The sequence below is a fragment of the Triturus cristatus genome, chromosome 8 (assembly GCF_964204655.1).
Source record: "Triturus cristatus chromosome 8, aTriCri1.1, whole genome shotgun sequence".
Lineage (NCBI taxonomy): Eukaryota > Metazoa > Chordata > Amphibia > Caudata > Salamandridae > Triturus > Triturus cristatus.
This window is the reverse complement of record NC_140591.1, coordinates 228,339,695-228,363,411: the sequence shown is the minus strand read 5'-3', so window position 1 is coordinate 228,363,411 and position 23,717 is coordinate 228,339,695. Positions and strand designations below refer to the sequence as shown.

The 23,717-nt window shown below is 50.1% G+C and overlaps 1 protein-coding gene across 3 annotated transcripts in view; it reads left to right on the top strand.

The window, feature by feature from the left end:
- The window catches only part of MTMR2 (myotubularin related protein 2), a 450,663-nt gene that overhangs the window by 338,644 nt on the left and 88,302 nt on the right, over window positions 1–23,717 (top strand). For all 3 annotated transcript variants that reach the window (XM_085621424.1, XM_085621425.1, XM_085621426.1), the window contains one exon: window positions 329–535. In XM_085621424.1, the coding sequence (XP_085477550.1) occupies window positions 329–535 (207 nt within the window). The remainder of the gene's footprint in view (window positions 1–328; window positions 536–23,717) is intronic.

Genomic DNA, 23,717 nt, shown 5'->3' with positions numbered 1-23,717 from the left:
TAGCACGCCTTCATAGTTGAGTGCATTTATCTTGAAAGAGTCTTGTATGGGAATTATTTATTCCCACGTGTAAAGTATATTGTAAAATAACATCTGGGTGGAGAGAATGGGCCGCTTAGACTCGGTTGGTGCTGCTCGGGATCGGTTTCGAGATTGGATTTGGTAAGGACTGTTGTTATTTTAAATCCGTTGTACGTGCTGCCCAGAGCGGTGTGTTCTTGTTTCCTCACATCTTTGCGTGCTCCTGATGTGTTAAGTACACACGCATATTTCACGTATGGGTGGACATTTAAAACTGCATTGTTTCCGTTTTCGCCCTTGTGTCCAGCTGATTCTTGCCGGAGCTCTCCGGATAGCTGACAAGGTGGAGTCCGGGAAGACGTCCGTGGTCGTGCACTGCAGCGACGGCTGGGACCGCACGGCCCAGCTCACCTCCCTGGCCATGCTGATGCTGGACGGCTTCTACCGCACAATCCGCGGATTCCAAGTGCTTATCGAGAAGGAATGGCTTAGCTTCGGACACCGCTTTCAGCTTGTGAGTATAAATAGCTGCTACACCTTTTACTAGCATTAGATTTAAGATATTGTTAGCGTTTATTGTGGGCTCTTTTATACAGTGGAGATGTTCACGCCTGTGTAAAATTATATGCTATTTCAGTTTAGTTTTTTTTGCAACATTTATTTATCCTTGGAAAAGAAGAGTTGTATAAACACGTCGAGAATATTAAGTAGATACAGCAGTCTTATGTCTGGCAGAGAGGCCATGATGACCGTGTAAAGCAAAGATACTTATTACAGAAACAACTACAATCAACAAGGAAGATTGCTGCTTATGGGGAAACAAATTACCCTACTGTGGGGAAGCGGGGGGGGATCTAGGGTTCGGTGAGGTGGTTGTCTCGTAGGGTTTCTATTTGAACACAAGTATCCAAATATGCCACAGGTGTACACCCCAAGAACTCAATACAGGAGGCGTCGAATTGTCTCCGTGACCAGGGAACATAAAGAAAGAGGGGACCCATGGCGTGGTATCCGTTGAGCTCAGTAAGTGTCCTCAGACCCTGACCAGCCAATCTTTGTAACTCAGTCACCCATTCCTGACCAGTGGGGACAGAGGGCTGCCACCATTGGTGCAGGGTAGAGATTTTGGCTACTGCCAGCGACGATACATCATGAAGTAAAGCCAGCTGGGGAGACGGCGATTTCCACCCTGGGCTGTAGAGGCATTAAGACGCCCAGACCACAGTTCAGTAATGCTCTAAGGCTGGGAAAGCCCAGAGAATATGCAAAATCTTGCAGTGGGTAGCGTCATACTCCCAGCTGAGGTCATGGGGTAGAAGCTTGGTCCTTTTAAATTTCTAGTGAGACCAGTACCAATTACTCAATAGGTTAAAGCAGGGTTCTCCAAAGTTGGTCCTGGAGGGCCGGATCCATGCCAGATTTTTAAAATAGCTACATTTATCTAAATGGAGATATGCTAAAAATCTGGCATGGATCCGACCCTCCAGGAAAGACTTTGGAGAACTCTGGGTTAAAGTATGAGAATGTTAGCCTGGTCTCCAGAGAACCATGTCATGTTCCAGGAGTAACATCGTCCAGTCCTCTGAGGAGTAACCCCTGCCCAAGAGAGTCTACCATTGTAGCTGAGTAGTGGTGATTGTAGGGCCTGAGTGTGTCGTCTTGCTGCTGTACAGTCCAGACACCACCCTCCGAAATTGGGCCTATATTTGAAGATATTGGAGGATAGGGGAGTAAAATATTTTTTTAATTTACATCACTCTTTATTAGTTTTTACCATACTATTTATTATCAGGTGGTAGGATCAGATCTATTTTCTGCAGTTTATAAGCAGTAGGTTTTATGCATAAAGCATGCACAAGCATTCACCAATTTAACAGCAACATCTTAACTTTCAACTCGTACTATTGATCATGTGTGCACGTATTATACAGTTCCCCCAACCACACATCTCAGAGTTAACGTGTCTTAATGTAATCCATTCCCTACGTCAAAAGTCCATTGGTGCGCCATTGAGGGCTAAGGATCCAGCGCATCTCTGTTGCGAATTGTATCGTCAGTCATTTTTACCGTCTAGGCCCATATATACCTTGAAATTGGGTATATTCGTCAGTACGGGGGGAAACCATTCACTTCCTGCCATCAGTACAGGACATTTTTGCTTTCAGTAGTGCAAATCTGTAGTATATGACTTGTGTATTTAGAGGGGCTGTTTGTCCAATTTAGCCTGTAATGCCAATAGCAGTGTATCCCCCTTCTCTCGTTTATCTGCGTAGGTGTCAAGACACTAATTTCGGCAGTACTACATTCAATCAATTCTCGAACCCAGCCCTTTCTTAGGGGAGTGGTGGGGCCTTCCAGTGCATAGCTCTGTCCTGCTTTCCCAGAAGAATCGCTACATTTTGGAATTTAGTAGTATGTTTCGATTTTGAAGGGTCTGGTATAACAGCCCAGAATCAATCATTCAGTACCTGTTAAGCATGCATACTCACCCGTGAGGGTCTCAAGGCACGGGGGGGGAGAGGGGAGGGGAGTAGCAGGCCTGACTGGGTGCTGTGGTTCATTCGAAGAGCCAGGTCTTTAGATCCTTCCTTTATTTTGTCAGAGACGGGGATAGCCTTAGGTGGAAAGGCATGACATTCCAGTATTTGGCAGCGAGGTAGGAGACAGATCTTCCTCTGGTACTGGTCTTGAGGGTCCGAGGGGCGGTGGCGAGGGCCAGCTGGGCAGAAGTATCTGGAGGGTGCGTGGAATGAGAGGCATGGTTCAGGTATGCTGGTCCGGCGTCATGGAGGGCTTTGTAGGCGTGTGTGATGAACTTGAAGGTGACTCTTTTGTTGACTGGGAGCCAGTGGAGTTCTCGTAGGTGTTCAGAGATGTGGCTGCGGCAGCGAATGGTGAGGACCCGTCTGGCTGCGGCGTTCTGTACTTTCTGAAGTTTCCGGAGAAGTTTTTGGATGGTGCCTACGTAGAGTGCATTGCCGTAGTTTAGTCTGCTGCTAATGAGTGCGTGGGTGACCGTTTTCCTGGCCTCAGTGAGGATCCATCTAAAGGTCTTCCGAAGCAAGCGAAGAGTGTGGAAGTATGATGAGGCGACGGCGTTGATCTGGTGGTTCATGGTGAGTGAAGAGTCCAGTATGATGCCATGGTTTCGTGCGTGGTCATTGGCTGTGGGGGAGGGAGAAGGTCGTAGCTCGGCGGGCCACCAGGAGTCTTCCCAAGCGGAGGTGTTGGGGCCCAGGATGAGGACTTCAGCCTTGTCCGAGTTAAGCTTGAGGCAGCTGTCTCTCATCCAGGTGGCGACGGCCTTCATCCCATTCTGAAACTTGTTTCTGGCGATGGTGGGCTTGTTTGTGAGTGAAAGAATCAGCTGGGTGGCATCGGCATAGGAAACGATGTTGGGTCTGTGGCTCCTGACGATGACTGTGAGCAGGGACCTGTAGATGTTGAAAAGCATGGACTCAAAGAGGAGCCCTGAGGAACTCTGCAGCTGATCTCTGTGGGTTCCGAGAGGAACGAGGAAGTCTGATTTGCTGTGTTCTACCGATGAGGAAGGAACGGATCCAGTTCAGGGCTTTGTCATGGATGAGGGCGTCGTGGAGTCTTGTGATTAGAATGCGGTCAGAGACAGTGTCGAAGGCAGCCGAGAGGTTGAGGAGGATCAGGGCTGCTGTTTCTCCCCGGTCAAGGAGGGAGCTGATGTCGTCGATGAACTCAGAGAGTTGGGCATTGATGGCCTTCTCGATGATCTTGGCTGGAAAGGGTAGCAGGGAGATGGTTCTGAAGTTCTTGAGGTCTGTTGGGTCGGCGGATGGTTTCTTCAGCAGGGGGTTTATCTCGGCGTTTTTCCAGTTGTCATGGAAGGTGGCGGGCTTGATGGAGCAGTTGATGGTGCATTGGGGTTGTCCAGGTGGAAGTTGAGGTCTCTGAGGAGGATGTAATCATTGGATGCGAGAGCCTGGGGTGCGATGAAGTCGATGATAGTGTCAGTGAAGGGCGAGTGGGAGCCAAGAAGTCTGTAGATGACAGTCTCTTGGAGGTGCTGTTGGTGTGGGTCTGGAAGTGGAGATATTCCATTGCTGCCATAGGGTCATCCGAGTGGGTGGTCAGGCGGAGGGAGTTCTTGTGGATGATGGCGATGTCTCCTCCAGGTCGGTCGGTGCGATCCTTGCAGGTGATCTTGTAGCCATTGGGAATGGCAATGGCTTTGTCCAGGCCAGAGCTGGGGTCCGTCCAGGTTTCCGTGAGAAAGGCGATTTCATGGGAGACGGAGTCAAGGAGTTCCCAGATGTCTGTCGAGGGAGCGCATGTTGAGGAGAATGCAGCTGAGCCGATCAGGTGCACTGTGGTCGACCCGTCGGTGGGCGGAGCTGTAGTGTGGTGGTGGGTGAGAGTGCAGCTGAAGTTTCAGCTGGAGAAAGGCCCTTGGGTGTCCTTCAGTGACGCAAGGTGGCAGGTGGCACAGTGTTCGGTGTTGAGGGCAAGGAGGGTGCTGGCATCATATAGGTGGAAGGTCCAAGAACCAGGGTCCATGGCGCGGTCCAGGTGCGGACGGGTGCAGACAGGCTTTCCTTTGTTTCTTGTTTCCTTAAGCAGTGTCACCTGAAGGTCTGTGGGGGTCCCGAGCAAGACATATTTTGGGGGCTCTTTTGAGTTTTGTTACCCATTTCCTGATAATTCGTACAATCTATAATGCCAAACAATACTATATATATGTTACGCCTTAACAGGGTCACACAACAGTTGAAATACGTCTTGCCCAGGACCACAAAATCCTTAAGATGACACTGAGTATAAGTAGACAACAAGAAATAGGTTTAAAGAGAGAGAAATAAAAAAGAGATAGAGCAAATAGAGCGAAGGATCACTTTCGCAGGGACCCCTTGGAAGGTTGGGGCCCTGGGCAATTGCCCACTTTGCCCATGCCTTAAAACGTCTTTGTCCTTAAGCCAAGGAAAATCAATGTTTGCATTTACTGGCTTATTTATACAGCCTTTACATTTCAAATAGTGCAGATTAATTGGCACCGGATTCAGGACTAGTTAATCCAAGGAGTTCACTGACCTGCTTTTTTGAACTGTGAATCATGTAATGTAACATCCCAGCTCAGCATTTAATAAGTGACAATATAATTGGCACTATAAATGGAACGTAAGGTTTAGGAAAGTTCACTCCGGCAACTCAGTGCATATGTAAACTGCAGTTAAGTATCTAAATTTAAGTGATCCGTTCCTAACTCTGCTTCAAGGTGTGAGATGAGTTGAAGTAAATGAACGTCGAGTTGATAAACTTGAATGAATCTGGCTTGCAGGTGTCTGAAATCGAATAAAATGCATGTGGTTGGTGAGCATCTCCGACTTCAAAATTGTAGTTTTAATCAATTGGCAGGTGGAAAGCACATTGCCTTTGCCATTTGTGGTACTTTAATTCCTATCAAATGGGGATTTCATCCAAAGTGATGCCTAGACTCAGCTGGTTTATAATGGAAGTGAAATTGGATTTCATCCAGTGGAAGGCCCAGCACCAGCCTTCGGCCCTTATCTCCAAGTAATGTGTCTCCAAGCATTACAGCACATTTAGAGCTCATGACAGTCTCATATCACTCTGCTACTCTTTACTGCTGTCCTGTTTTCTGATAAGCACCCTCTTTGTGAAGTTTGAACAAAACCCGAGCATTCTAGCACCAATCAAGGTCCATTGGTAGTTGAACCTAAGACTAGGCAGCTTCAAAAATCTCCCACTTCCACCGCCGGAACAAGCCACACGTGCATATGGGTGAGGTCTGATACCGTAATATCCCTTTAATCCTTGACTCCCCTGATACCGTGTCATAATTGTAGATGCATGGGCCCTCACTCATCTTGTTCCCCGAAAATAGTTGGTATGCACAGCTATTGGTATATAGATAGGTATTTAATAATATGTTGTTTACCATGTACAATCAGCACACAATCTTGTTTAGAAGAATGAGTGAAATTATTATAGTAGTCTCAGCAGTCATAACCTAAAATAAGATCAACATTAGAAAAACACAAAACATTTTTATATGGCACTTTCCTGCTATTTGTAATAATTGGTCTAAACTACCTAATACCTATCTATGTTTGTATTAAAAGCCTCGTGGTAACAGCATCGGCTGAATGATTAGTATATTCACATACTAGGTTAAGCCAAGCCATGTACTATCCATGCAAACCTTTAGAAAGCGTCCAGGCCTGCAGTAGAATAACAGCTCTTCGGCCGCCCCCCTTGCAACCAGTCTTCGTGTCTGTCCCTCCCAGATTCTTAGGCCTCTTTTTACCTTTCTCCGCAATGGTTTTCTACGGAGAGGGGATGTTGTGGTGCAGTCTCTTGTATCTGCATCACTGCTTTAACCATGACTCAGAGATATGTCCAAAAGGCAAGCAAAGGTATTGATACATGCTTCCTTCCAAATAAAATCTGTGCTGGGCCGGATTGGATTGCAATGTTGGAAGCTGGAAGTTTCCTGGTCACTGCATTTCTGTTATTTTTAACAGTGCGACTCATATCAACCTGCTTGTAAAATTATATGATGATCTTGCATATTCTGCTAGCTATATTCACCATTCAAATCTTTCACTTTGGAGGCCCTTAGCAAGTCACATACACGGGCTTAGGAGTTAAAGCATTCATGTTTGCTGTACAGTTATGCATATATTGTATGTAACATGCATGTGCCATCAGAAAAGCTGTGCCACATACATCATTGGTTTCTTCAGATTTGCCTGCAGGATTTTACAGGAAGTACTGCAGAAAAATATGTGCTGTGGCAAGGTTTCCTTCTCTCATTTCCACACCTGTTCTCTGATATCCTTGTCAAAAAAGGAACTCAGCGAATAAGGAGAAGTTGTATACAGTGGCACCTGTTGATTTCCAGTAAGGCTATAAATTAAATATCATGTGGGTCAGGTGAGGGTTATTCTAAAGAATAATTCCCTGTGGATTTATTTTCTGTGCTATGTAGGTACTCTTTGGATGGGGGATGCTTTTGGTTCTCAAAGTGGGGTGGTGTTTCTTCTGGTGGCTCAGAAGGGGTAAGTTTGAATGTTAATGAGGTTATCATGGTTTTTATGTGGCAGTTTTTCCACTGTCAGCCTCTACCTCCTTGGCTCCTTTCTAGACATTGCGATTTTGCTTCAGGGTACAATTAAGAACATATCTTGAAGAAAATGGAGTTAAAATTGGCCTGTGACCCCTTGTTTTTTTTTGGTCCTACAGGTCTTTGAATTTTCTTTGTGCCTAAGCTACTCGACATTTCATTGCTTCTCCAACCAGCAAGGTTAGGATCACCACACTCTACGGTGTTTATATCTCCTGGTGTTTTGATTATGAACAATGATGTTATTTTTCATCAAGTACACTTTTGGTTATATTCAGTAAACTCACCAATGCCGTAACATGCAATTTATGTTATGGTATAGCAATTTGTATCACGCACAGCTACTCAAGAGAGTGTCCTGGCACGTGTCCAGTGGGATGAGAAACAGGAATAAAGAGACAGGTTAATTAAAAAGAAAGGTCTTCAGTCTCTTCCTGAAGATCTTTGGATCCTGAAAGTGACATAAGTCAATTGGAAGTTGGTTCCAGCCCACCACCCCCATAAACGTAAGTGAGCTGCCACCTACCCTTTTAGGCGGAACCTAGGGGTACAGGTTGTTAGCAATGTAGAAGAGCGAAGCTGCCTGGAAGGGGCATAGAACCTATTTCGCTTTCTCAAATACACCGGGCCGAGCAAATGGAGGGCTGCATGTGCCATTACCAGTGTCTTAAATTTCACCCTCTCTTTCCCCAGCAACCAGTGCAGGTTATGAAGGTGTTGCCTGGCCCTTTTAGGGAGGTTGAGAAGAGTTCCGGCTGCTGCATTTTGAAATACCTGAAGCTTGTTCAGTAAATAGACAGGCAGACCAACGTACAGTGCATTGACGTAATCAATACGCGAGGTAATGAGCGCTTGGGTAACAGTTTGCCTTGCGGACAGCAGGAGTAGTGGAAGACCCTATTATGCCAATTTCCTGAAGACTGGACAGGAGCAGGGCATGCAGCATGGTATCAAACACTGCCGACAGGTCCAGAAGGACCAGGGTCGCCTTGCCCCCCACATCTAAAGTTTCACGGATGGCCTCGGAAATTTCCACCAATGCAGAGTCCGTGCTGTAAGAGGCTCTAAAACCTGATTGGGCCGGGTGGAGAAGGTCATGTTGTTCCACAAAATCAGACCGCTGTTTATTGACCAGTTTTTCACAGACCTTAGCCACAGCTGGTAGAAGGGAGATAGGGCAATAGCTGGAGGGAAGATTGGGGTCCAGTGTAGGTTTTTTAAGTATGGAGACAATCATCGCCTGTTTCCAGGTGAGAGGGACAGTGGCTGATGTTAAGGATAGATTAATCAATGTGTTCATCACCTGATAAATTGGTGCAAAGGATGTGAGTTTGGCAAAGGTGGAGGAAGGCGACAGCCGGGAGGGAACCATAGTCACTGGCAGGCTATCCCCATCTCCAAAATTAGTTTGAAGAGCCCAAACCTTATTAATGAAAAAACTGGGGAGTTCCTCATACCAAACAAAAGAAGGGGTGTGGATGCTGGTCTCTGCTTTAGGGGATAGGAAGCTTTGAACAATGTTAAAAATGTTGTTGGCATTACTACCTGATTGGGCTATACGCTCCGCATAACAGAGGCTTTTAGCTTGAGCAATGGCGGCATAATAAATCTTTTGTGCCTTTTTAAGAGTTGTTCTAGCCATGGGGCAATAATCCTGTCTCTATTTGCGTTACAGCCTTTTACATTGCTGTTTTTCAAGGAGCTCAAGAACCATGGCTTAGAGGTGGATTCGTAAGGCACCTGGGCCGGGTCTCAGGAGTGAGGCGCTCCACCGCCTTGTCTATCCATTTGGTGAAATTCCCAAAGGCTTCATTCAAATCGTTAGTTATCACAGGACAGGTCTCGGCTAACGCCAGACTAAAAGCCGCCGGGTCTATTCACTGGACAGCTTTCCCCTAGTGTCTTGTAAGTGGCCTCCCCTGCTTAGACTTAATTTAGACATGCCAGGAAAAATGAATCAGAGAGTGGTCAGACCACGTACTGGCAGGGGATCCTCTACAGTGATTGGGGTGTTAGAACAGATCAGGTCCAACATGTGGCCGTCACGATGAGTAGATAAGGTAACACATTGTTGTAGTTGGACAAGATTCAAAGAATCAAAAAACTCCAGTATGTCCCCCAATTCATAATTGTCTATATGAGTGTTAAACTCCCAGAGGAGCACAAAGTGAGAGTAAAGAAGTACCCGAGGGATGATCACGTCGAAAAGGGTTTTGAGGAAAGGGCCAGGAGGCCGCTACATCAATATACCTCCCAATGTATATTGTGGGGAGATGTTGATCCAAAAGTAAATGGCTTCCACTTCCGCTGGCTCCCTTATCTCGCTCCATTGACAAATCCAATTATCCCTTAACACCACAGCATTTCTGCCCCCACGCCCTGATTTCCGATCAGCTCTAGTGATTTTGAAGCCATCAGGGCTGGCCATCTCAATCACTGGGCTGGGGTGCTCAGTTAACCACGTTTCAGTGAGGAAAAGCAGGTCCATAGACTCATCAGTGAGCAAGTCAAAGATGTTCTGGGCGTGTTTAACAACCGAGTGTGTATTAATCAGAGCCGCTGTTATCATGTGCTCCCTATGTCTACCTCTATATTCAATGAGAGGTGATCTTGGGACACATTTGACATGGCGGGGATGTTTAATTTATCCTGAAATTAAAGGCTATTGTCCTGCTTGACTAGAGTCCTGGTTGAAATGCAGAAGGCAGATTACAGACAACCAGTTAATAGCAGTAGCAGATATACTTAAATAGCTTATGGAGTATTATTTAACAAAGTGGCTGATTCTTAAAAGCATATTTTGGCTTCATAAAAAGTTGTTTTTCAAAGCAGGCTCCTGAATTGATCAAGTGTTGATTTATACTTCTTGATTTTCTTACAGCCACATTAGCCATGTGGGCTCAGTTAATTCCACTTCCCCTAGACTTGAAGGTTCTGTTAGTTCTGCTTTATATTCAAATGTCTATGGAAACTTTGATGCTTATAGCTGCTAGAACTTTGCATGAGGTTTAATTCTTTGGCAAGCTGCAGCCTACACTGTGATTCTGTTTCACTGAATTTACACATTAAGGTCAAATCAGTTGGCTCTGCAAGTGTTTGTTTAAAGTGCCAGTCAAGCAAGGCAATGCAGGGAATGTTGTGCTCTGTATCCAGGTCTTATTACTACACCCTGTGACCCCATTAGAGAACAGCAACTCTGATCCCCATGGTCACACACCCACAATCTTCCCGCATGTCACGCTCTAGCATACCACAAGTCCATATGCTTATGGTACCCGTACAGTTTTATGAAAATGAAGGCCTAAGCCTCACACTCCGTTTGTTGTAAGCAACGCAGCCTTGCTGCTGAACCTTCACAGGCAGCTATCATTCTCTTTGGTCTTAGATAGGTGATCAAACTTGTCTCACTAGCCAACTAACGTGCTGCTCTTTTATGGAAGGAAACCACTTATTTTTATAGATTTGTCAGCAGTTTTGGGTAATGATCACTAGAACATTAGAAGCCTTCGAGTACATTTGCAAAGTACATATCTGATAGAGACTTCTAGCTGCAGATGCCTTACCTTTGAATTTTCCAGGCGTCAGAGTGGGTACCGAAAATATTTCAAGCAGTACCCCTGCGCACCAGTAGGTGGTGTTGATCGGCTCCGCGCATGTCGTCTGCACCGGAGTGACATTGTGGTACCTATATAGGTGCCACCCAGGCGCGCTGACGTTAGTTCTTTTCTTTTCGCGCCAGCCAGCGCTTATCCAGAGAAGAGCTACCCCTCTGTCATTTTTTGACTGTTTTTTTGCAACTTTTTGTTGGCTGTTTTTTGAGGTTTTCTCCTGGTGTTGCGAGGATGTCATCATGTAGGGCTGATTTTAAGCCCTTCAGAATCATTCACCTGGTGATGTCGGTACAGATCCGCACCCAGTGATGGCTGGTTGGGAATGGGGGTGGCAGGGCGAAGGGGTGTTGAAAAAAACAAAATATAAAAAATAACACGTACCTCTTTACGGCGGCCTTCTCTTCTACATTGTCTCTCCTCTGCTTCTCTTCCTGATTCCGAGTTCCAGAAGCAGGAAGCACACAGGCTCCCCTAAGCCAATCACGACGCTGCTGTCACCAGCATGACAGCAGCATTTTGATTGGTCTGAGCGCCGTGGTTCGGCGCTCAGACTGGGAGTGAAAGCCTGTGCATATTCTCCACCCAGGGTGTGCATTACAGCCCGGTGGAGAACATGCTAAGTGCGCCTGACTGTTTGACTGGCCAAACCATCATGCGTACTTATTGTGCACAAACTACTCCTCCTCCCTGTGACACCAGCCCCGCCCTAACCTACCCCTGTAGGTACAGAAAATAAAATGATAATAACATTGTTATTGCCATTTTATTTGTCCCTTTTCCACTGCTCTGAAAGTAGTGGGGCGATGCTCCTCCGCCTAGGCGTAGGAACCAACCCTGTTCACACCTTGTCTGTCTGTGCTGCTTGGAGCGCCACCACAACACCAAGTTGTGCTCCGATTGCCCTACCATGGCACTGAAGGCTTTGAGGAAGCGGTCCCTGCAGCTGCTAGGGGCCTGGCACGTGAATTAGCGTAAGTCAATATCCCGGTCTAAAGGAACGTTCCGGGATTGTTCACAGAGTCCCAAGTACTCTTCATCCAATTCAAGATCGTCAGAACATTCAGGTAAGAGGCACAAGAAGTTCAGTAAGAGGACAAAGCGCTCTTCGACTTCTCCTTGTTTGTCGGCTGATGTGACAAAGGAGCATTGGCATCGAGGTCTGGTTCTTTGGAGCCTGTGTCTGGGTCGGCAGTGCGCCTCCCTGACTATCTGGGAGCCGGAGTGACCCACACTTAATTTAAAGAGTCTTATGAGGTCCTGCCTCTCATATTTGGGTGGTCTGACCCCATTGAGGACCCTTTGGGTCCCACGGGGTCGGGTGGCCCATCTGGCTCTGAGCCAGCAGGTCTAGCCCTGGCTCCAGTGGGCCCCTGTGGATCCGATAATGGATCCGGATCAGCGTCAGTTGTACCACTTCGACCTTCTACGTTCCCGATGCTGACGCTCCTCCACCGATGGTGCTAGCCCCATTATCATCCCCGAATCAGACATGGAGCCGGAGTGTCGTCGCCCGACACCAACAGGAACTTCGGGTCCTAGATCGAATCCTGAGCCCTATTCTTATGAGCTAGGCCTCGGGAAGGAGTGACAGGGGTTGCTGGGCCCTCTAGAATACCAGGCATATGAGTCCCAAATGGACTTGTGTGAGGAACTGGGTGATGCCAGTGGACTGGATACCTCTCCAAATTTGGGCATGCTTTCTCCCCCTACCCTACATAGGAGGGAGATTCTTATGCTATGGTGGTGTGGAGAGTGGCTGAGGTCCTTGACCTTCAGCTGCCCTTGGTGGCTGTCAAGACTAATCTCTTGACTGAGGTGCTGCAACCCGGAGTCTCCCCTCAGAACCCCTACTCCCATTCAGTGAGGCCCTCACAGACGTCCTTCTGGGAACCTGGTCCAAGTCCAGCACAGGGGCTCCTGTGAATAGGACGATTGCTCTTTGCCACCATCTCACTTGTGGGGACCCCAACTTCCTCACCCAATACCCTACCCCCAAGAGCTTGGTGATCCAAGCTTCCACATCCCAGGGCGCATTCACTACCGCACCTCTGGACTGGGAATCTAGGAGGCTAGATTCCTTGGGTAAGGAAAAATATTTATTCCGCCAGCCTGACTTGCGGTCCAGGAACACTGCAAGCCACTACAGATGGGAGAGACGCAGCAAAGTCATGATCCGTTGTGGTCTGGACACAATCGTCGCGCTGGGCAGAGCGATTTCCTCAATTGTGGCCCTGAGATGCCATACCTGGTTGAGAACTGGCTTCTCGGGGAATGTCCAAGCTTCCCTTATAGACATGCCCTTCTATGGCACTCGTCTTTTTGGATACAAGGCCGACTCGGCGCTGCAGCGCTTTAAGGACTCACAGACTTAAGCCAAACCCATGGGCCTCTCGGCTGTCCATGTCATCCCCAGTCTGCCTTTTGCTCCTTTCATGGCTACGGAAGGGGTTTTCAATCACACTAACCCTGTCCCAGCCTCTGCGTGGACGACGGCGCAGTTCCTACCATCCTTCGTGGGTCGGGTAGCCAGCGGTCTGGCCCAACATCTCCCCCACCCCCCATTAGCTTCAGCCTCCAAACCTTCCTAATCTTGCCCTTTTTAGATCATGGGGATCCGGTTGGTGGTAGGATCCTCCATCACTGGGAGTCCATAACATTGGACATGTAGGTGGATTTTGCAGATCATCCGAAGGGCTTACTCCCTTCCCTTGGAGACCACCCATCTCTCCATGGTTCCATGCTTCCATCTTACGACCGGCTGACGGAGAATCATTTGTCCTTGCTATGGCTCTCTCGGCCAAGGGAGCCATAGAAAGGACACCGGGGCCCGAAGTAGGCTGTGGTTGTTATTCCTGCTACTTTCTGGTCCCCAAAAAAGTCTAGGCCATTTGTCGTATCCTAGACCTCCGAACCCTCAACTTCTTCCTCAAAAAGGAGAAATTCAAGATGACCATGCTAGCTCAGGTCTTGTCTGCAGTGGATCCAGAAGACAGGATGTAGCATTGAACTTGCAGGACGCTTATTTCCTTACCCCTGCCTGCCCATCCGCATTATCTGCGGTTCTGAGTAGGCCATGTGCTCTTCATGTTTTCCATGCCTCCTTTTGACCTTATCAGCGCCCCTCGGGTGTTCACAAAAGTGATGGCGGTGGTTGCACCTAATCTGGGGAGACATGGGGTGTCAGGTTTCCCCTATCTCGCACCAGACTGCCGTCTCCCACCTCCAGGCTACGGAGGACTTCCTGCATTTGTTGGGGTTCTCTATCACAGTGCCGAAGTCACACCTGACTCCATTTCAGATGCTCCCTTTCATTAGAGCTGTTCTAGACACAGTTCAGTTTCAGGCTTATCCTCCTGAGCGGCGAGTCCAGGATATTCAGGCTATCATACCGATGTTTTAGGCTCTATTCTGGATTTTGGTGACACCCACTCTAAGGCTGCTGGGCCTCATGGCATCCTGCATCTTGCTGGTCACAGATGCAAGATGGCATATGCGGGCTCTACAGTGGGACCTGAAGTTCCAGTGGGCACAGCATCAGGGTAATCTCTCCGACCTGGTCCAGATTTCGGAGGGGACTGTGAAGGATTTGCAGTGGTGGGGCGTGGCCAAGCCGCGAGCTGAGATGGCCGCGCGGCGTTGAAGCTCCGCCATCAACCCGGCGCAAAAGCTGATTTCCTCGCCCTCCTGATGCGGGTGCGGGACGCCCGACACCGCCGCTGATCCTCCTACGGCCCCGGAGCGTGCCGAGATGCAGACCGGACCGCTCGTGGCGCTGGGGCGTCCGGCGAAGATCACATCGCCCTGAGGCCCAAGATGGCGGGCTGATTCGGGGATTGGGGACGCGAGTGCGTGGACGACGGCCGGCCGAGAGACAGGTACCCGGGAGGGGCGGACGGGGGGGCATTGAGCACCGTGGTGCTGACTGGCGGGGGTCTGCTGCTCTCCCTGTGCCGTTGCGGACCAGAGGGCAACTGGGCGCTCGGCTCTTGCCCTGCGCTCCGGGCGCAGCCTCGCTCGTTGTCTCCTCCCTGGGGCCCCGGGCTAATTCGGTCGGGGAACCTGGGAGGGGTGGCGGGACGGCCTGCTAGCGGTGGGGGGGGGGGGGGCGGTTGGGGCTCAGCGCTGGGCCTGGCGCCCGGGTTGTCTCTGCCTCTGTCCTTGGGCCCTCTCTGGGTGTGCCATGTGTTCTGCGGCCGGTTCGGGCGGTCCTCCCTTGCCCCTTCCGGCAGCGCCGAGTCGCGACTGCTGAGTACATCGCGCTGGTTCCCCCGGTGCTCCATCAGGACCCTGCTGGCTACAGATAGTGGAGGCCCTGGCCTGCTACACAGCGGAGTCGAGACCTGGCCGGTACCCGGTGGGCACAGCAACGCCCGTAGACCGGAGCGGCTTGGCTGAGGATTGGCCTGCGCTGCTGGACTGACGCTCCATCGTACCTGTGCCACCCTTGATCTACACACAGCTGGCTGGTGGCCGTCTGGCGGTGGGGGGCATGGGTCGCAAAGACCCAAAGCAGAAAACGTTGCCGTTCGAGAAACTATCTGAGCAGCCTGCGGGGGGCCGCCCTGACATGCCGGACCCTGCTGGTGGCGCGTCCGGTGGCCCGACGGCCCGTGCCCCATCCCCGGACTGGCTTCAGGAGATACGTGCCGGCTTCAGGGCCCTGGATGGTCGCTTTGATGCCCTGGATAAGACTCTGGAGACTATGGGGGCCAAGATCCAGGCACACGACAAGCGTTTAGGGGAGGCTGTGGCCCGGATCTCTGCAGTGGAGGATAGATCGGTGCAGGAGACCAAAAGGGTGGACAGACTGGAGCGCATATTGAAAGAAGTGGCCAGCAAAAACGAGGACTTGGAATCGCGCAGTCGGCGCAACAACGTGCGAATCATTGGGGTTCCGGAATCCACGGGCAGGCTTGACGTTTTTGTGGAACAACTGTTGGCTGACATCTTTGGGAGAGAATCCTTCACTCCGGGCTTCGTGGTGGAACGAGCTCACCGCTCCCTGGGGCCGAGACCTAACCCGGGGCTTCCGCCTCGCCCGCTTATTGCCCGTATTATGAACTTCCGAGACCGCGACACTGCCTTGCGGCTTGCCAGAGAGAAGGGTGAGATTACCTGGCAGGGCTCGAGACTCTCACTCTACCCAGATTTCACCGCCGTGGTCCAGGAGGCCAGGCGTAAGTATGCGGGGGTGAAGGCAGCGCTCCGGAACCTGGGCCTCAAATATGGCATGCTCTACCCGGCCCGGCTGTGGGTCGAGATCGATGGCCGAGCTCGGCTCTTTGACAATCCCACTGAGGTATAAGACTTCTGCCGTAACTACAAGCCGCGCAGAGGCCCGCCGGGGGGGGGATGGGGACGGACGGTCTCCCCCTAGTAGTGGGGCTGCGGGCAGCCAGGACCTGTTTTTGACCTCCGGTTTCGGCTGAGACGGCGCCCGTAACCTAACTTTGTTCTATTTTGACTCTTGCTATCTGGGGACGTATTAACATTTGGAGTATACTTGTACTGCAGCGCTGGGTTGATTGCGGATCGTTGTCACCCCCCTTTGGTTGAAACCGTTGGGATCGTTTTTGGTTGTGATGCTCTGCCTCGTCCTGTTTGGTTACACTTGGTATTACTGTTTAGAGCTATGTTTTTTTCTTCTAGGTTTGGGACTGCCTCACGTTTGCGTGATTTGGCTGGGTGGGGGAGGGGGGTAGGGGTAAGCAATTTTGATCCTTCTGATATGGCTGTGTGTGAACAAACTTTATTGATACACGGAGACATTACGTCTTTCTTGCTCCCATCACCTGCAGACTGGCATCAATGGCCCATATAGGTTTGAATGAAGCTCCTCTCAATCTATCGTTAATGACTTGGAATGTCCGAGGCCTAAACAACCAGCGTAAATGCAAACAGATACTGCACTACTTAAATCGGCACCGAGTTGACATCGCTTTTCTTCAAGAGACTCACTTACACGCCTCGATGACCGCTCGCTTTGCAGCTTCCTGGGGCGCTCACCGATACTTTGCCAATTTCAGTAATTATGCTAGAGGCACCGCGGTGCTGATCCATAAGAGAGTCCCGTTTCACTGCCAGACGTTTCTGGGAGACAGGGAGGGACGCTACTGCATTGTGAAAGGGGTGTTGATGGGTCATATGGTCACTCTTGTCTGTGTGTATGCTCCTAACACTGATTCCCCGGACTTTTTCCATGCGCTTGCTGCCCAACTGGTACCCCTTGCGCCGGCTGGTATCGTTCTTGGCGGCAACTTAAACATGTTACTGGATGTGGGGCTGGATAGCACTTCTGGGGCCGCAGACTCTAAGGCTAGGGCGAGGCGCGCGTTCCTGGACCTCTGCCGTCGGTTCTCGCTGACTGATATATGGCGCAGGCGCAACCCGAGCACTACTGAATACACACACTTCTCTGGGCAACACAACACTTGGATCAGAATTGACTACTGGCTCCTCTCCCCGGGCCTGTCCCCTTGGTTCCGCGTGTTGAGGACGTTCCCGAGAACATACTCGGACCATTCTCCGGTCTCACTGGGTTTAGACGTTCCTCGGCCTGAGGGTTTTGAGCGGCAGTGGCGTTTCCCCGGGAGGGCGCTTTTAGACGACCCCTTTGTACATGAGGTTTCCGAGGCGATAGAAGACTACTTCACGATTAACACTGGCTCGGTGGACTCGTGGGCAGTACTCTGGGAAGGGTTCAAGGCCTATATCAGAGGGGTTTGCATAGCTAAACATGCGGGGGTCCTGAAGGTATTGCGCACAACAATCACACAATTGGAGACACAGCTAGACGCGATAGACACTGAGGCACAGCGGGCGCCCTCTGATGAGGTGTTTACCAGGCGCTTACGCCTGCTGTCCGACTTCCGTGAAGCCGCGGACAGGGAGATCCTCTATCTGGGGAAATACCATGTTGCTCGTAGGTACGGGGAGGGGGATCGGCCGGGGCGCACGCTAGCGCAGGCTCTGAGACCGCCGTACAGTAAGTCCCTGATAGCCGAGGTGAGGGGCACGGATGGTGCGCTCCGCACGACGCCCGCTGAGATCCGGGACGAATTCCTGGCCTACTACACTGATCTATACACCACCAAGTTGGGGGACTCCTCAGCCGCTCGTGAGGCCTACCTATCGGAGATCGCTCTTGTGTTCCTGGATAAAGGCATGCAGGAGTTCATGGCAGAGCCCATAACGGTGGCAGAAGTGCGAGGGGCAATCAAAGTGCTTCGGGCTCTTCAGCCCCGGGCCTCGATGGCTTCTCCGGGGATTTTTACAAGGCCTTTTCTGATCTGCTGGCGCCCAAGCTCATAGAGGTTTATGCGGAGGCTTTGGAGCGCGGCTCCCTCCCGTCTACTCTTGGTGAGGCAGTCATAGTGCTGCTCCCGATACCGAATAAGGACCCGTCGTTGTGTGGGTCGTACAGGCCCCTCTCCCTCTTAAACACCGACTATAAGATCTTGGCCAAAATAGTGGCCAACAGGCTTTCCCAACTGATGGAATTCATTATATCGCCCGCACAATCTGGCTTTGTCCCCCGTCGCTCGACGTCACTGAATTTGCGAACGCTCTTCACGGTTCTGCACAGAATTAACCCGACCACACCTGCTGCGGCGATCCTCCTCGACACCGAAAAAGCGTTTGACTCCTTAGAATGGCCTTTCTTTCTTTCCGTCATGGAACGCATGGGCATGCCGGCGAACTTCCTGGCTACTACTAGACTCCTCTATAGTCGCCCTACGGCCCGTTTGCGTATCAACGGCACGCTATCTCGCCCATTCTCGCTCACGCGCGGTACACGGCAGGGTTGTCCGCTTTCACCGCTCTAGTTCATTTTGGCTATGGACCCCCTGATCCGGCATTTCCAGGAGCGGCACCTTCACAGGGGTCTCCAGTTTCGGACGGGCCCCTTGCTTGCCTCTCTCTATGCAGATGACACAATCCTGTATGTCAGAGAACCGCAGGCCAACCTTGCCCCCTTTATACATGAGATCCTTCGTTTCAGTAGCCACTCGGGACTGGGCATAAACTGGCATAAGTCCATCATCTTCCCGTTGACTAGCGGCACCTCCCCATGGCAGTGTGAGTTTCCGTTGGAATGGTGCTCAGACTCGGTACGGTACTTGGGCATACAAATACATTTGAGCACGGACGAAATTATCTGCCTCAATTATGGCCACGCGATTGCGAAGCTGGAAACGCAGGTGGATGGGTGGCTGCGGCTCCCGCTCTCTATATCAGCTAGGATAGCCATTCTCAAAATGGTAGTGCTCCCCAAATTTTTGTATCTTTTTAATAACATCCCTGTTCCTCTTACCCGGGCCTTCTTTTCCACCCTGCTGTCCCTCCGGATTAGACTGGTCTGGGGCGGGAAGCACCCCCGGATCCGCTGGACGACTCTCACACTCCCACAGGATAGAGGTGGCCTTGGAGTGCCTGATCTATATTTATACTACCTTGTCGCTCAATGTGCACATGCCTATGCCTGGTATCACCCTGACGCTCGGATCCCATTCCTTCGCCCAGAGGCGGACTTTGTTCTCCCGGGTCGCTTGTCTGCGGTGTTGCCCAAAGGTGTCCCCAGAGACCCGGTGGATATTCAAACCGTATCCACTACCAGCTGGGCTTGGAACAGACTCTCGCGCTACTTAGCTCACCCTCTGCTGTATTCCTCTTCTCTCCCGATACCCAACCCTGGGTTACTACCGGGCACGGATGAGGCACTGGTGCAGCGAACGTTAACCAAATTTAACCTCACCAGGATTGGGGATTTATACCCGGGAGGGCACATTTTCTCGGCATCGGAGGAGGCGCGATTCAGTGAGGCTACGTTCATGGACCGGTTCGTCCTTCGCCGGCTCTATGGCGCAGCAAGAGCGGAAATTAAGGGATTCCCCCTTGAGCCGGCTTCCTTGGAACCCCTCACCACCCTGATTGATAACGATACGGGGGCCCATATTGTTTCTAAGCTGTACAAGGCGTGTGCAGCTCGGGTCCCATGTGCGGATGATCGGGCGCGGGAGGAGTGGGGGACAGACTTGGGTAGGCCTATCACGGACGAACAATGGACGGCATGCTGCAAAGTCACCAACACGGTATCACTGAACAGTCGTCATAAACTCCTACACTATAAATTCGTGCGCCGTTGGTATATGACCCCTGATAGACTCCATTCCATTGATCCCGCGCGGCCACACACATGCTGGAAATGCTCTGCACCACATGCTGATTTTGCACACATGTCCTGGACGTGTCCGAGACTGCAGTCGTTCTGGACACAGGTTTACAAGATCCTGGAAGAGATGCTAGGGCTTACACTGGTTCCCGCTCCTGAGGTCGCATTGTTGGGTTATACCGTAAATTTCCCTAAGAATGTCCGTAGACTGGCCTCTCTGGGGCTTCTACTTGCCAAGCGGGAGATTGCCAGGCACTGGGGGGGTAAAACGGCTCCCACGACCAGGACATGGCTTACTGCCATGGCTTTCTGTAGCACAAATAGCGAGATCTACTCTAGTCTCCTCCCCACAGTGGCGCGTCCTAGGGACATCTGGGGCCCTTATAGAACATATATTGCAGGCTTGCCTGGCTCACCCCCGCCATCCTCGAATTCCGGAATAGTTCCCACGGGAGTGGGGTAGGTTGTGCTGCACTAATGTTACGCAGATGGAGGGGTCATGTGATGGTTAGGACACAGGGGTATTCGGGCCTGGGGTCAGGTGATGTTGACTGCATGGCTTTTTCCCATGACCGAGGTATGATCAGGGGAAGGGGGTTGCCTTGGAACCCTAGGGATGGATCCTTGGTCAGAGATCCCCCGGTTTCAGGTCGGACAGATGTTGATGATGGATTGGTAAATGGGGTCCTGATGTCGGATGCATTGTTGATGTGGTATTGTTTATCTAAGAACAGGAAATGTCACAGTGTTGCTCCTTACTTGCTATCTGTTGAACGCACAGCCGCAATCTTTGTAATGTTTGCTTTTTCAAATTTAAATAAAACTTTAAAAAAAAATAAAAAAATAAGGATTTGCAGTGGTGGCTAACGAACCATCGGGTCAGAGGCAGAGCCCTTTCTCTTCCCCACCCAGATCTCACAGTAGTGACACTCATGGGATGGGGCAGCCATCTGGGAGAGTTGGAGATCAGAGGACTCTCGTCTCCGGTGGAATCCATGATCCGCATCAACCTGTTGTAGCTCTGAGCAATCCGATTGACGTTGAAGGTCTTTCTACCCTCCATCAAGGGAAGGCTGTTGTAAGTGTTCACACACAACACCACCGTCATGTGGTACTGCAACAGACAGGGCGGGGTTGTGGATCCTTTGTCAAGAAGCCCTGCATTTCCTTGGTGGTTCAACACCTGGCAGGTTTCCTGAATGCCAGGGCAGACGAACTCAGCCGTCGATGCCTAGCGGTTCACATTAGCGTCTCCAACCTGAGGTGGTGCAAGGTCTCTTTCAGCAAGGGAGAGAGCCTTGGTTAGATCTGTTCACCTCTGCAGAGAATGCACAATGTCAGCAGTTTTGCGCACTGGAGTTTCCAAGACGGCACTCACTCAGAGATGCTTTTCGTTTCGAGTGGAGCTCAGGCATCCTGTGCGCCTTTCCTTCCATACCACTCCTGCCCAGAGTTCTCAAGAAGATCAGGAATGACCAGGCCCAAGTCCTCCTTCTGGCTCCGTACTGGTCACGGACAGTCTGGTATCCCGAGTTACTGTGCATGACCATAGATCCGCCGATCAGGTTGCCCCTTCGGGATGATCTTCTGTTGCAGCATCAGGGGAGTGTCCTCTACCGGAACCTGTCCACTCTCTGTCTTCTTGCATGGAGATTGAGCAGCAGCAGTTGATAGCTTTTGACTTTCCTCCCAAAGTCTGCAATGTTATTCTGGCAGCCAGGCGTCCCTCCACCAAGACAGTATACTCCTGCCATTGGAAGCTATTTGTATTATATTGTACAGAAAAGTCCATTGATCCATGTCTGTTTCCCTTTCTGATATTTTACTTTTTATTCTTACCCTTGTCCAGCAGGGCTCAGCTTTGGGTAATCTGAAGGGTTATCTTTCTGCTCTGTCTACCTTCTAGCCGCTGCTTGACCAAGCCTCTAAGATTTCTGAAAGGCCTTGTACATATGCTTCCCCCCTTCTCCTTTTATTATGCCTCAATGGGACCCTAATTTGGTTGTTACATTTTTGATGTGTGCTCCTTTCAAGCCTCCTAACAATTGTCCGCTCCAGCTGCTCATGATTAAAACAGCCTTTCTCGTGGCAATTACATATGTACGGAGGGTGAGTGAGCTGCAGGCTTTGTCATCCAAACCTCCCTTTTTCTCGATTTATCCTGACAAACTGGTGCTGCACACTTGGGCTTCTTTCTTGCCAAAAGTGGTCACACCATTTCAATGTGGGCCAATCTGTCACCTTGCCCACCTTCTATGCTCTTCCACATCCTTCCAGAGAAGAGGAGCGACTCCAGCGTCTGGACCCAAAAAGAGCATTGTCGTTCTACCTTGACAGCACACAAGAGTTCCGGATGGATGACCAACTCTTTGTAGGGTATGTTAGCTCAAAGTAGGGTCGGGCCATGCTGAAGCGCACCGACTCCCGATGGGTCGTACTCTGCATCAAGATCTGCAAGGCATTGGCAAAGAAGCAGCTTTCTGAAGACTTACAAGTTCATTTCACCAGAGCTAAAGCTGCGACCACTGTGTTTGCATGTGGAGCTCCGGTCTGTCACGGAGCAACGTCGGCATCCCTGCACACGTTTACTAAACATTATTGCCTGGACAGTCAGGTCCTCATGGATGGACACTTCCTCCATTTGGCCCTGCAGGACATCTTAGTTTAAATTTGTCTGCAGACCCTCCTCCGGGGATGGTATTACTTGGGTATCTATTCAAAGGTAAGGAATCTGTGGCTAGAAGTCGCTATCAGATGAACATGTTACCTTTAGTAACGCCTTATCTTGTAGAGACTGTATCTAGCCACAGATTCCTTACCGACCTACCCATCTTCCCCGCTCTGTGGACACATTTCTAGGGTCAGGGCTGATCCCTTCCAGGGCCCTAGTTTGGACACACCAGTGTCAGTGTGCTTCATGGCTCCGCGCTTCTGGCATGGAAAGTTGTGAAAAAGTAAGTGACATCAGCGTGCCTGAGTGGCACCTGTGTAGGTATTACAATGTCACTCCGGCACAAATGCTGCCGATGATGGACACATTTCCGATCGATGCCACCTACTGGCACGCAGGAGTACTGCTCGAAAAACCTTACGCAACCAGTCTGACGCCTGGAAAATTCAAAGGCATGGAATCTGTAGATAGAAATAGTCTCTACCAGATAAGGCGTTAAATTCAGAATGATTGTTGTTGCTCTTGAGTTTCTTGTTTATAATGGTCTTGTTGTGTTGGAGTACTTTTCTACATGACATAAAGCACCCTCTGTTGAACTGAGGTTCACAAGTGAGGCTAGACCTACACCGATACATTGAAATACTGTGAAGCACATTAAGCTCCACATGGAAGACAGAGAGTGGTTAAGTTTCAAACCATAAAGGTTTATTAAAGATTAAAATGTTTACAGGTTCCATAATTCTCCATCATTCACCTTGCCTTATAGTGGCCTATAACCATAATTTTTGTTAGTAAATATAAGCATTTTCTGCTAAATAACTATACAAAAGTGGTTCCCCTTAAGAGGATAATACATTCCAGACTAACAATAATGCTTAAAATCTACTGTATTACCCAAATTTATTTGATATTAAGCCTGGGTAAAAACAAAATGCACCGCGCTATGCAGAGCTCACTGAGTAGCGGAGTGCGTTCGATAAATGCGTTAGATAAATGCCGATCGCAGTGATTTTCAGTGCCAGGTGCTTGTCCGAACCGTGCAATCATTGCGAACGGCACCATGCACAGCGCAAGCGGGCACTGCTTCCTTACTGCAGCTCGAGTAGATTTTTACTCGAGCAGCAG